The sequence below is a fragment of the Apodemus sylvaticus genome, chromosome 16, assembly GCF_947179515.1.
Source record: "Apodemus sylvaticus chromosome 16, mApoSyl1.1, whole genome shotgun sequence".
Classification (NCBI taxonomy): Eukaryota; Metazoa; Chordata; class Mammalia; order Rodentia; family Muridae; genus Apodemus; species Apodemus sylvaticus.
The window spans coordinates 66,132,489-66,146,711 of NC_067487.1; the positions used below are offsets into that span (position 1 = coordinate 66,132,489).

General features: G+C 46.3%; 1 protein-coding gene across 1 annotated transcript in view; it reads left to right on the forward strand.

The window, feature by feature from the left end:
- The window catches only part of Pde8b (phosphodiesterase 8B), a 118,296-nt gene that overhangs the window by 55,821 nt on the left and 48,252 nt on the right, over positions 1-14,223 (forward strand). Inside the window, exon 11 of the mRNA XM_052159649.1 lies at positions 816-876. Coding sequence (XP_052015609.1) covers positions 816-876 — 61 coding nt within the window. The remainder of the gene's footprint in view (positions 1-815; positions 877-14,223) is intronic.

Sequence of the window (14,223 nt, forward strand, 5' to 3'; positions counted from 1 at the left end):
TAAAAATAGGGACATTATACTCTTCCTCGCTTGGGTGATGTTCATATTATAAGATCCATCAGTATTTTCCCATGTTCTCTCCAGAGAATCCTCCAGGGTAAAGTGAACCAGGAAGAAAAAAAGAGACAGAGATTAGAAAGGGGTGCCCCAGAGGCTTCTGGGTAACCAGGCTTCCATAGTCAGAGCTCAGGAGAGGATCCACCTTAAGCTTGCTGGCACAGGGCTGTGTGTCTTTTTTTTTTCCCATTTTTTTCCTTGTGATAATGAACAAGACCGTATTGCTTCTCGGCCTTTTGGCTAAGATCAAGTGAGATAAGCAAGACCACAGGCTAAGTTCCCGGATTCAGTTACTCAGCGTATGACTTTTAAATCAGAGCACTTTTTCCTCTAGCCAAAACAAAACAACAAAAACAACAAACACCATCCTTAGGATAAACCACAGTGTCAACATAGAATGTTTAAAAGAAAAACAGCAGCCAATGAAATCTCACCACTTTCTGAATGAGTCCCTTGCTTTTACTGTAAGCAATGACATTTGTGTCCGTAGAGTTAAAACCAGCTTTTCTGTGGTGGCATGTCAGTCTCTTGTGAAAATATCCAGGAATCAAACTTCAGGAGACAGCTGAAAAATGACAGGCCCGTGAGGGTGGTGTGGCCACAGCAGCCGGGCCCCCACAGGGATACAGGTCTTGTGACCAAATTTGGGTGAGGAAGAACCTGGAGCTCGGCCTCCAGGAGACTTGTCTTGTCCGTGTGCTGACCTGTTGCGTCTTCTCCTGCCCGACTCACTAATCACTGACTGTTTATGTTATTAGGAAAATTAGGCACTTTGTCTCCCTCAAGAAGCTGTGCTGTACCACTGACAATAGCAAGCAGGTACGGTATTCAGTGTCCTCTGCCGCTTCCCCAGCTTGCCCATACGTATTCCCACCCCTGTTCTCTGCTTGTCTTTCTCCATATTTTCTTGTAATTGCTGACTAAGAAGGTTGCGGGGGAACCTCTGGCAGCTGGTTGGGTTTTGGTTTGGTTTGGTTTGGTTTGGTTTGGTTTGGTCTTCAGTTCTCCACACGCCTGTCTTACTTTGTTAGGGGTGTGTGCTCTGGCTATGCTATATACGTCATGGCTCTCTCCAGGCTAATATATTTTAAGGGAACATAGATGCTTCCTCAAAACCAAAAAGAAAGTCCCCTTTCCCATCGTAATTTCTTAAAAGAAAAGCATATATCCATGTGATCAGTCCTTCCTCCAGCTAGCAGCCAGAATAAGAACTATTCCAAATTAGCACTGTGATTTTCCCCTTACATTGCATCATAGAGAGCATGCTTTCTTTTGAATGCTGTCTACTGAAGTAACAGATCTTAGCAAGCTGGTAGATTTAAGAGTGTTTTGAGGTAGTTTTCTAATGCCGTGGTAGCATTTCAGGTATTTTTATGTGATTTATAGTTTTACTATGTGCTCATGTGACTTCCATATTATACCTTATAATCCATGGAGTATGAAGAATGAAATAAATGTGGCCACGAACAAACTACTTTTAGAGTGTTAAATATGACCTTTGGCAAAGGAGGAGCAGTGTCTTTTAGGAATTTCAAAGGCAAAACCCCATTCTTTTCTCACACAGTGGAGATGTGAGGGGGTGTGTGAGGTGTGGCTAGGCGAGGAGCTGAACTAGCAGCAAGATGGAAGCCTCCAGGGCTCCTCCTAGAGAAAATTCCAGAGGGGCAGAGGGACTGGGTTGAGTGAGCTTCATGGAGCCCCCGACGTCAGACATATCTGTGTCCCATACCTTGCTCGTAAGATTGGGTCCAACCCAAAATGCTGCCTTCACCACTGAGAAGCTAAGCTAGGCTCAGGGGAAGATCTGTTAATAACACATGCTGAGAGGAGAGACCTTGGAAAGGAAGAAACTAGAAGGTCCTAGGACCAAACGTCATTAAGCAGTGTCACTGAGACGTCCATGACAGGAGGGAGGGTGATGCTTGCATGAGAGGGGGCAGCAGAGGGCGAGGGGCATGGAACCCTGGTGTCCCTCTAGAGATGACTACTGCATACACATGGTGTCGGCCACCATTTTCAGGATGTGGACCCACAAGAGAGGACAGGATGACTTAGCTGCATCCATTCTCAGGCCAGAAATTAAGCAGAAACAACTCGTGTCTAAAATCCAGCATGCCATTCTACAGAAGCCATGGCAGTGTCTCCTGGCCGGGCCCCATGCAACACCCAGATCATGACTTTGTGTGTTGGTGAGGGATAGAGCTGTAAGCTAGGCAGCTCCCCTCTCTTCTACCCACTCTCCCTCATTCCAGTCTTTCTCCTCTAGTGAAACAACTTCCAGGGTCTCCATTTTCAATCCCTGTCCCTCTACAGCCCCAGCTCCTACTGGTCCGTCCTGATTCAGCCCAAGAATCTAGACCCCTTCCTTGCTTTATCCCCCTTCCTCATTGTCATAGCTGTCTGTGTGCTAAACTTCCCTCCCCTCTCAAGCAGCGTGACAGCCTCTGGAGGCCCGGCTGCCAGCACATAGTAGGCCTGGGGCTGTTGGTTAGCTTGTGGGAAGTAGAGCGTCTCAGTCCTGGCCTCCCGTGAACTCTGCCTGCTGCCCACGGGGAGCGGGCAGGCCGTTAGCAGAGGATGCCAGGACACGGAGGCCGCCTCTCCTCTGCAGCTCTAAATAGAAACCCCTTTGCTACCATGAATCAGTTGCTGTTCTGAGAAGAGTGAAAACACAGAGCTTAGCTCCCCTGAGCCATTGACGTCACCTAATGGTGCTGCACAGACCTAAGAGACACTTAGACTTTTTTCCAATAATAAAGAATCCCTCTGGCTGGCTATGGTCTGCTTTCTTTCTCCCCAAAGAAGGCTGAGACCGTGGAGATGGCTCAGGGCTGGGGAGGGCTCCTGGGGCAGAGCAGCCTGTCTGCAGGTGTTTGCTCTGAGGTTCTGCTCCTGGGGTCCAGCTCTGACGTCAGAATCGGCCCGGGGGCTTGCATTTGAACAGGGAGTGGAGCTGTGTGCCAGACAGTTCACTTCTGGTCATGTTTGTCAGCAGCGAAGATTCCGAATGATATTCCAAAGTGTGTCTGCTGCCCGCACCTGCTCCCCCCACACATACTGTCCCCAGAGCGCCACCATACACCTAGTTCAGAATGGGCACCCAGGAGCCATGGGCCAGACAGGTAAACGGATTAAACAAAGTAGAAAAACCTGAAGCTGTGCAGGCATCAGAACCCAGGCCTGAGGTCCCTGAGGATGGCATCTGTTGAGGGGTGGCCATGCTCTCCTCCGGTGCCTTTCCACATACCAGAACAGAGCAACTACGCAGAGGACTCTGGCCCTACAAGGCCTGCATTTACTACCGCCGTACTCTCTACAGGAGATATTTGCTGACCTTGATGGTAGAAGATAATTTTCTTTCCTGCATTTCCCACTTGCTTAGGCTCCCTACAGCCTAGGTTTCCCAGACTTACCCAGTCACATAAACTTTGGACATCCTTTATCTTCATGCCACTGCTGTCCCGTCTCAAAGCCTGTCAGAATTGTTCTACTACCACATAAAGCATGGAAAATCCTAGTTGCCTTGATCCATTTGCTTTCTCACAAGGTCTGGTTGTAAACCAGAAACCCTATGTAAACTGCAGGGATCCAGCACTGTGATCCCTGGGATTGAATAGAGAAAGTGATGTGGAAGACAACATCACCTCGCCAGTTCCCTCTGAGCTGGCCTGGAGTCTAGCTTAAGGGGAGAAGCCTGTTGGAAGCTTGGGGGGCGAGGAAGGGGGAGGCGGAGGCGTGGCCTCTTCACCTCCATTCCTCCATGCCTGAGTGCTCGCTTCCTCTTCTTCACTATGACAATATGGTGTACATGGCAATTCCCAGAGCCAACATGCTTTATGTCCAAGGGGGAGAGTGCATTTGGAGCCAGTGTGCAGGAGGACAGGGTAGGTGTCAGGTTGCCCAGTCTTCTTGTGGAGGTGTGACACACGGGGCTATGGAGAAACCCTTGGGGAGGTGCCTGTGTCTCCCATCCCACAGGAAGTGATTTTCTTAAGGAGTCATAGAGCATCACTCTTTGGAGAGAGCCTCCCCTTTCCCTGGTGGGTGTCTATGAGGGGGATGAAGCAAACAGGCTCAGAGAAAGTATTCTGGTTAAGCAACCATCCAAGATGGCAGCTGTTAGAGGGCAGAGGGAAGATGCTCTGGCCCAATGTCATACAGTGCTTCACAGAGCTGGAAGGTGGGAGCCCCACTTCTAGAGCCCTCTTGATCCCCCACCTCAACCTCCCTCCATGTTTCCACTCACCTGCCCTCTAAATGGAGAGCAGCTATTGAACTCAATGAGCTAGGCTACCTGGGAAGCCTCACTGTGCCCGCTACAGCCCAACACCAGCCTGGGCACTGAGTCTTGTGCATCACAGTATCAACACACAGAGGGCATAGCTTCCCTGAGAACAGCAGGGACAGAAATGAGAGCTCATGTGACCAAACCCTCCACAGTGAAACCTTACTTTAAGGTACAGATTATTTTTTGAGGGGAGGAGGTGTTGGAATTATGAAGTCAGAATATTCCCCAGGGTGGGTCCCAGCACCTTGTCTTGTTTGAAAGCTACTGTCCAAGGTCAGTGGCTTCAAGACTCAGGGGCAGCAACTAGACCTGGCTGATGGCTAACTGATCATGGTCCTGCCAAACAGATTCCATGTTGAACTTGGCCCAAATATAAAAGCGTCATGTCTCACATGGCATTGCAAATAATATCAGCTTATTCTTCAAGGTGCACATCCAAATGTGACTCTCTGCAGTGGAAGAGAGAGGTTATTGAAACTGCAACTCCAGCGGCCTCTGAGAGTGGCTGCTTCTTTTAGAGTGTGCTTTCTGTCACTGACTTGCTACCACAAGGCAGTTAGGAGGAATGTGACTTACAGCAGGTGTCCTGAAATATTTGTTGATACACTTGGGAAAGCCACTAAATCAACAAAACTATCCACATGTTTTATTCATTTAGCTTTCTTATGTATTTTTATGAAACTATTTAAGGAAAGGCCTTTAATATTGGAAAGCTGCCTTTGAACAGGTAGCCCCTGAGCTGGATGGAGTCCCTGCTGTGTGTATCCTCAGTGGTGCTGAGGAGAGGAGGCACAGCGCTTATGGGGGGAAAGGAGGACACAGAAGGAGCACTAGCAGTGTTGTGGTAACTCGTGGTGGGATTGTGCGTTGGGAAGGCCTTGGCTCTAGATGGAGAAACATTTATAGTCTGGTAGTGGTGGTGGTGGTGGTGGTGGTGGTGGTGGTGGTGGTGGTGGTGGTATCTGGTTATGACAGTCTTTGTGAGGCTCGGAAGTCTGATAGTGCTTTGCCAGAGGAGGGGGGGGGGTAAACTGAAGATGCAGGGGAACCCACCCTGACCGCAGTGGGACCGCACTGCCCAGGTAATAGTAGACTGACCAGGAAGCTCAGGCCTCCTGTCTGGCAAGACAACAGTAATGGGGCTTCTTCTCCCTCTGCTCTTTCTTCATGTCCTCTGTGTCACAGCACTAGATGTTTACAAGGCACTTAGATGGTGGTGGAAGGTGAGGGAAAGGGAGAAGGAGCCTTGAGTCTGAGCTGGAAACAGGGTTTGCCTCTGCGGGAATCCCTGCACAGCCTTCCACAGGAACACCACACCCCAGCAGGGAGGCTCCTTTGAAGTGAGTCTTGGTAATGGATGGAGGCTGACACATAGGGAAAAGATGGGGTGATTTAAGGGAGGTGAGACAGGTTGGGATGGGAGGGAAATAGATGGAAATGATCACATTCTTAAAAAGTTAATCTCTGATTATCTCTAATGTGTTTGGGACAGTAAGAGTTCAAAGGGAGGAGGGACTGTGGGGGTGTTTGGCGAGGAAGGTCTTTGCTCTGAAATTTCACTCAAATGTCAAGATTGCCCCTTTTTTATATGGGGTGTGTCATTTGTACCATTATACATGTCTACTCATTCCCTTGACCTGATATTTTAAGAAGGAACATTGGTCTTTTATTCAGAAACCATTTTAATACAGATTTAAACACAGGTATTTGTAGAAGGGGAGGGATGAGGGAAGTGGGGGGCAGGGACAGAGAGACTGACTGATCCCCAAGGTAAGGACCCATGCTGGCTTCTCAAAGCGGTGGCTGAGATGGAAAAATGTGAGGAAAATGTCATTTTTAATATAACATATGGGAGCTTGTCCTCATGCAAAGCAGCAGCTAGTGGCCAACCTGTCAGGAGTGCGTCCACGTCACAGAAAGAACCTGCTAAGGTTTGCATATGTTAAGTCACTTCTTGATGTAAATGAAAATATCTAACATTCAAAATGAAGTTCCACTTATCAGTTACAACTGTCATCTGATGTCATTACAGGCCAGGAAAGACAACAACAACAATAACAATAAAAAAATAAAATAAACAAAAATAAATAATAAAAAAAAGCATTTTGTAAGAGTCAGTTGCTATAAGTTACAATAGAATTTACAAAAAGAGTGTTTTAAATATCATAGTACTTACAAGTGACATATTACGTGCATCTTATAAATCAGGGTCAAGGGAATTTATAACTATACAGTTCAGATCTGTCATTGTGGTAAAAGGCCACTGCAGACCAGGTGCCAATAAATGCCAAGGATATTTTACAGTTGTTTTTAAAAACCAGTCAGGCCTTGGCCAGAGTTTATTGACTTCCACTTCATACTAGTAAAATTATGATAGACTTAGACACAGACACCTGCCCTGCAGGTCACTATCCTCCTCCTCCGAGTGTCTGCCCTCCCCCCTACCCCCCCACCTCCCCATTATGAAGGCACTATCACCAATACGTGGGTTACACCTGCCTATCTGCCCTGCCATGGCAGGTGACAGGTCCCCGTGTCCCCATCTTTTCTGACTAGACTCACTGAGTCTGTTAATGAGGCATTTGGGGAAACCTACCTACTGGACCCTCACAGCTTGTACTCTGCCAGTGCTTGGCTGTCACGAGTTCTCCTGTCATCTTGATCACAATCCTGTGAGGATGTTGTTATCATTTCTGACAGACAAGGGAAATGAGGTTTGGAGCAGCCAAGAAACATATCCAGGTGTCCTGTAGGGTACAAGTGACAAAGTTGGGATTCAACACCTAAGTGGTCAGAAGCATGGCTGTAAAGGACTACACGTGACTGGCCGGGACCTTCCCAGGTTACCCTTGTTGGGAAGCAGGGGATGATGTCATAAAGAGGTTTTGACTGAGTGGCAGTTTTGAAGTGTGTTTGAAATGTGTCTTTGTGGGGAGGATTGTCCTCTGCAGATACCACAAAGTAACCTCTTCAAGAGAAGAAACCATGGCCAGTCATGGCTAGATCCCTTGCTGACTGAGAATAGAGAAATAAGTATTGTGAATGTCCTTGGGGACTCAGCCTTTGCAGGCTTCTCTCCATGCCCTGCTCAAGGGGCTTCCAGTCATGACCACCATCTCTGGATGCTGGAACTGAAGTACATCACTGTGTAGATAGGGTCCTAGCTCTGTGCTGTGCATAAAAGGAGGCTGCTGTCAAGCAGTGTGGAGATGTGGAAGCCCAAGGGAGGGAGTTATTGAATGAATTTTCCTCAGAGGGCTCTCTAAGGCAGTGGATCTCAACCTGTGGGTCACCACCCCTTTGGCAAAATTCTGTCTCCAAATATATTTACATTATGATTCATAACAGGAGGGGAGTTGTAATTATGGAGTAGCAACAAAAATAATTCTATGGTTGGTGTCACCACAATATGAGGAACTAGATTAAAGGTTTGCAGCATTAGGAAGGTTGAGAACCACTGCTCTAAGGGAAAACTAGGGCCTCGGAGCAAGCCCTAGGCCAGGTATGTTCAGGCATATAGTGCCATACGTTGGACACCGTCATTGCCGACTGTAGCATTTCAGAAGTCCTTCTGTAATGAGTGACTTTTTCATTGCTGTGACCAGATGGATACCTGAGGAGAAGCAGTGGAGAAAGGGGCTACTTTGGCTCACAGTTTGAAGAGACACAGTCCCCGGGGAAGGAGAGGCAGGTGTGTGAAGCCAGAAATCTTCTCACACTGTGGCAGAACATGGAAGAAGAGATAAGTCGTACACTGTGGGTCAGCATGCCCTGCCCACCTCCAATGACTCACTTCCTCCAGGGAGGCTCCCCACCCCCACAAGGTTCCACAATCCCCCAAGCCTCCGTCATCAGCTGAGGACCAAGAGTTCACACACATGAGGTCGTGACAGACAGTTATCCTTCAAACCACAGCATGTTCCCATTACACTTCAGTGATGTGCAGCCAGGGCACACCTGACACCCCCACCAAGGTGCTGCCTGCTCTTTTGCATAAACTGACTTGTACTCCAACCACAGTAAGTGCATATTCAATACGGAAGGTTCTGGCCCTTCCCTACATGCAACTCATTTCAATATAATGTCTCAAAGCAAGATTCCACGAAGCGTGCTCTCTGGTGTCAGTCACCGGAAAGTGAATTTGGAGTGCTGTTCCTTTGATTTCCTTGGCTGCACTGGGGAAATCTCAAGTCAGCCTCACATTCTGGTTGCCTAGGGCTAATTAGGGGAGCTAGGGTTTGGGACTCAGCAGCACAAAGGACATAGAAGGAAACTCTGCACATACCTTCACTGAGACCAGCGTGTCTCTAAACCCAGAAACACCATGGAAGAAGTGGGCTCTGTGGTAATTTTCCTTATTATTTGTTAGTCAACAACAGCTGGCTGTGGCCCCTGAGGTATGACTTGAGTGCTTGAGTGAAGTATCGTAGAAGTAAGATTAGGCCCTGAGGCACCTTTCCTTCCGTGGACCAGACCTAAGGCACAGGGAACAGAAACCGTGGTGGGACCAACATCCCAGCAGCTAATGGATGTGAGGGACCATGAGGACCTGTTGAGAGAGCTTGAGGGGCTCATTTGTAGAACATTAGCCCAGAGAGGTGCCAGCGCAGACAAAGGCACAGCACGTGGCCAGCATGTCCCTAATGTGGTTCTTGACCTTCACTGCATGCAATTACCTAGAGAGTTGAGAACAAGAACAAGATAGTGACATCTGTGTCCTAGGGGCTCTGAGGGATGGTATCTTGGAGCTGTCTGGACAAGACAGTTCCTGAGATTTCTCCCAAGGGATTCCATTGTACCGCCTGGGTAAGACCTCCAGGCAATCTTGGCAGGATGTGAACAAGTATGACCAGGTTATGTGAGTCCAGCAGCTTTTGGTGCAGGAGGTAGTGGGGGAGGGGAGGACGGGTGTGGTTTGGCAGACAGGCCATAGTGATGCAGCCTGACTGAAGGATGGCTAGTTTCTTCTTCTCACAGTGGGGTGTAGGCACTGAGAACCAGGACCCTGGTGTCAGCATTTGCATACCTCCCTCTTGAACCTTAGCATAAAAAATACACTGGGGTAAATGTTGCATCCAGGGAAAAACAATGTTGCAAGGCTCTCAAGAACAGTTCCCGGGAGACAGGAGCCCTGCGTCATCCCTCGGGTCTGTGAGATGAAGCCAACCTGGGTTTCTGGACCTGCCATTTATCCTTACAGCAGGGAAACCCTACCTGCTCGCCCAGCTGTCCCTCTGGTCCCCGTGAGGAAAAGGATCTGCTTGCACTCGGAACAGCATTCTTCCCTGGGTCCCGGCCCCAGCACAGATGAAAAGCCAAACCATCCTTCATCCTCCCCCACCAGCCTGCTTAGCCGACAGGTGTTCGAGGTTTTCATTTCTTTTCAGCGTTAATGTTTCATAGTTGTGATAGATTGCAGAGGGAGAAAACGGCACGGGCGGGATTTATTTAGTTTTCTGTTTAATTTAAATTTGACAGATTCACCCATCACCCTTTAGGACATTAAAACTATTGTGGTTTTTTTTCAAATTATCTTTAATAAATCATTTGTTAGTGGGGTTACGGGGCTGAAACTCCCAATCTTATTTCTCTGCCTGTCACTGGGCTCTAGGTGACAAACTGCCAGCCCTATTATCTGCAGAAGCTCAGAATTCTGACTACATAGTCATGTGGCACTTAATGAAATGACCCATCTGAGGGCTATACTGCCAGCTGATTTTGTCATTGTGCAAATGCCACAGTGTATATGTGCACAAACTGAGAGGGTTACAGATGTCACCCGGTGATACAGTCTTTGGGATCACTGTTGTATATAAATGGTCCAATACTAACAAAATGCTACTGCAGCGGAGGGGTAGCACCCCAAAGTACCCCAACACTTTGCTGTGTAGGGATGATGTAGCCTGCAGGGAGGAGCCCCAGGAATAGCACTGTGGGCAGGCCTGAGCTGCAGGTGCCAGCCCACGCCAGTGTTCTGACCAATGCCTGCATTCCTCCTGGTGTAGACAGGAGAGCAGAGGCAGGCACACAAACTGCAGCCTGTAAATCCCGCCTTGTGCATCAGGCTGGGTTCTTGGGTTGAACTCACAAGCTCAGTCCCACAGCATACTTTCTGACTGTGACTTGGGCCTCTGACTCTGGAAATTCATTCAGCAGCCTGGAGAGCTTCCGGGTTTTCCTGGAGCTCCTCAGTGCCCTGAGCAGCGGAGTTTGGGTCAGGCATGGGAGTGGGTAGCTATGGCCAGCCCATTACTCTTGCCGCTGAACTGGCTACCATGATTGTTGGTTCCAATGTACCAACTAGGGCCAGTGAGGCTAGGATAGACGTTGTAAGAAATTTTGCAGCCCAGTACCAGTTCTCTGTAGAAGGCAGCAGTGGGTAGTCTAGGAGGTTTTCAGGGGCAAAACTTAGTTTTGCAAGACAAACATCGCTTACTTTCTGTAATATTTACCTTTCTTAACTCTTTGCTAGTCTAAGGCTTCTCGCAATTAACATCTGTTGTTTAGCTCAGGGGATTAAGTAAAGAAGTTGCTTACTCTGCCTCTTTGTTCTTTTCTCTCAGGCCCCTAGCTAATCTGGCAAGAGGCTCAAAGTTCATTAACTTCTTTTGAGCCAGGAAAAGAAAGTAATGCTGGCATAAAAAACACACTCTGGATGAAAAAAGACACTCAAAACTTTATTTCTGAGAGAAAGATAAAAGGCTCTTCCCTGTGGCCCTTCTTGTGCTTTCTTGGGATTCTTGATCACATGGTTTTCCAAGCATCTTACATTCCATAAGTTCATAGCAGGTTTAATTCACATCAAAAATTGGATAAGGAGTCACAGCACAAATGTTTACATGTGTTTCCATTAAGATTGGTACCTGATTAAACATTCATTATCTATCCACTAGATCCATAAGTTCATTATAAGTTTAAAGCAATAATTTTTATGTTACAAGTCAGCATCATTTTGTCAAAAGTCAAACCATCTGCTTTGTGTCTCATTAGTGTTGGAATTTTATACAGATAAACTAGTCAATTATTTTTTGTTGCACCTACAATAAATTGTCCATTCACAGTTTATGACCTTTAGTTACCAGATAGTAGTCTCCCAGCTAACCTACAAGGAATGTTTTCCCTGATTGTAAATTTGTTCCAAGCCTGCTTTCTATCCTAGTGCAATTAGCCTGTGACCCAGGAAGGTTTACAGTGCTCTAATTGCAGCTTTCATACAATAGAGGGCTCAAAATTACTAGTATTAATTTAGGAATTCTATTGAATCATCATTAGGAATTATGAAATCATCGATTTGTGTACATAGTATTACCATAAGAGAGTACATCTTAGTTGATCTGAAGCAAATCTGCCCGATACAGTGAGCTAATGCCCATGAATCATTAGACTATGTAATAGTGACAGGACAAGAAGCAATCCTGGGATGAAGTCTCTTGGGGCCTTGCCTCAAAGCTCACCCATCGCAGGCCATGCAAGATGGTGGGCCAGTTCCAGAAAAACCCACTTGCTTTCCTTAGTCTTTCCTAAATGGCTTCTGACAGAACTTCAGGTATGGAAGTCGCTTCGGTTCCTAGGTAACTTGACCTTTAACACCGTCTTCAGTAGCAGCATTTCCAGACAGAAGTGTGGCTTCCTGTTTGGACTCTGGTATCTACATGCTTCTGCCAGAAGAATCCCTATTTTCTCCACCACTCTTGAGCTACAGCAGTGATTCTCAGCCTTCCTAGTTCTACAACCCGTTAATAACGTTCCCCATGTTGTGCTGACCCCCAACCATAAAATTAATTTATTGCTACTTCATTACTCTAATTTTGCTACTGTTATGAATTGTAATGGTAATATCTGATATGCAAGGTATTTTGATACATGGCCCCAAAGGGGGTCTTGACCCACATATTGAGAACCACTGAACTAAAATGAAGGTTCACCTTTTCCCTGGGTTACCCCACTCCCATTCTCTGTCTCCTCTTCAACTTGACACTTAAACCATTTACTTTTGTCCTTAAAGCTTAAGCTGCCCCCCATGGCCTCTGAGGTCTGTCCAGGTGTCTTGAGCCCAGCACATGGCCCCTTGGCCCTCCTGTGACATGGCTTCCTATTCCTTCTTTCCAGATCCTCCACTCTGGAAGGTCGATCCATGTTAGTCTCAGGTCCAGACTCCCCTATATGTATCCAAAATGAGATGAGGGGAGCGCTTGCCTCTGTGCCCGGGTCTTGGTTTTTGTTCAGTTCAGGAACTAGAACATGGCTGGAGAGAATGATTTAGTTTCCTCTATGAAGTATCGCCTTTATCTCCTTTTCAGTGAATGCCTGCCCATTGGGGGCCCCAAGCATATAAAGGAATCACCAGATTGTAAGCATGCCTCTGAATAGCCCCTGACAATATGCACACCTGAGTGACCCAACCTCTCACAAGACAAAGCACATCACTGGCAGGCTAGAACATCCCCCGTTGATCTCTGCCCAGCTAAAACATGCCCCATTGATCTCTGCCCTCATCTATCTGGCTTCCCTTCCACCCTATCATAAATTAGTTTTGTTAAGAATTTTGTCTTAATGGAGCCATGTAATGTGTGCTATTATGTAAAGCATTTTTGGTTTGTTTTTAAGACCTATGTTTTTTGGTGTATGGGTTTCATAGTTTTTAAATCATGGAGTAGTATTCTCTTGGGTATTCATGGTGGTTTGTTTATCTGTTGTGTTATGTGGGCATCTGAACTATTTTTGTTCTTGGGCTATTATGAATAAACCTGTTATGAATGTTCTTCTACATGCTCTGTTATAAATAATTTCATTTCCTTTAGGAACAGTAGGAGACTCACTAACTCCCAGATTAGGTACATGTCGGCTTTGTAAACAACTGACAATTCTTTCCCCCAAGAAGTTCTATCATTTGACAATCCCCAAAACAGTGAGCAGGAGAGGCCATGCACACACTTCTCAAGGGTCAGTGTTGCTACAAGGGACTTCAGCCATTCAGGCGATGTATAGGCTTGAGTATGTAAGTCTGTTTCTGCAGAGTCCCTGATAATGTGCACACATTGATGGCTAATGGCTGAGAAGTTTTCCATGTGTTGTAAAGTGTCAATTGAAGGCCTTTGGCATTTCTATTGGGTTGCCTTTATCATTGAGTTGAACTACATTGTTCATCAATCCACTGCGAGATATGTTTGTTTGTTTTCCTCTATTTTTTCTTTAGTTCATTTAGCAAACTTTTGATGAACAGTTTTCTAAAGACTATTTAGTATATTTGAGTGTTCTATCTGCACATGCACCTGCATGCCAGAAGAAGGCATCAGATTGCATTACAGATGGTTGTGAGCCACCATGTGGTTGCTGGGAATTGAATTCAGAACCTCTGGAAGAGCAGCCAGTGCTTTTAATCACTGAGCCATCTCTCTCCAGCCCAATAAACAGATTTTAGCTTTACTATGTCAATGTTTAACAGGTACTGCTTTCTGTGCCCTTCTTTGCCTGTCCTCAAGCTCTAAAGATAGTATATATTTCTTTTAAAGACTTAAAAGACATTTACATTTAATTATATATTGCATCTAGAATTACTCTCATGGAGTCACATGATATAAGCTTAATATCTGCCTATAAAGATATCTGATTATTGAAGCTCAGGCATTTATTGAAAATATTTTCCTCATTGAGTTACTTTGACATCTTTAGCAAAAATAAATCGCATAGTGCAGTCTGCCTTCAGCCTCTTCCTGTTACTGTGCTGTTCAATTTGTGCATCTAGGCATCAATTGCATACTTTCTTAGTTGCCACAAGTCTCAAAATCAGGTATCATAAGTCCTTTCACTGGCTTGGTTTCCTGTGTTCTTTGCATTTCTACATAAATTTTAGAATTATATTAGTAATATTTACCTTA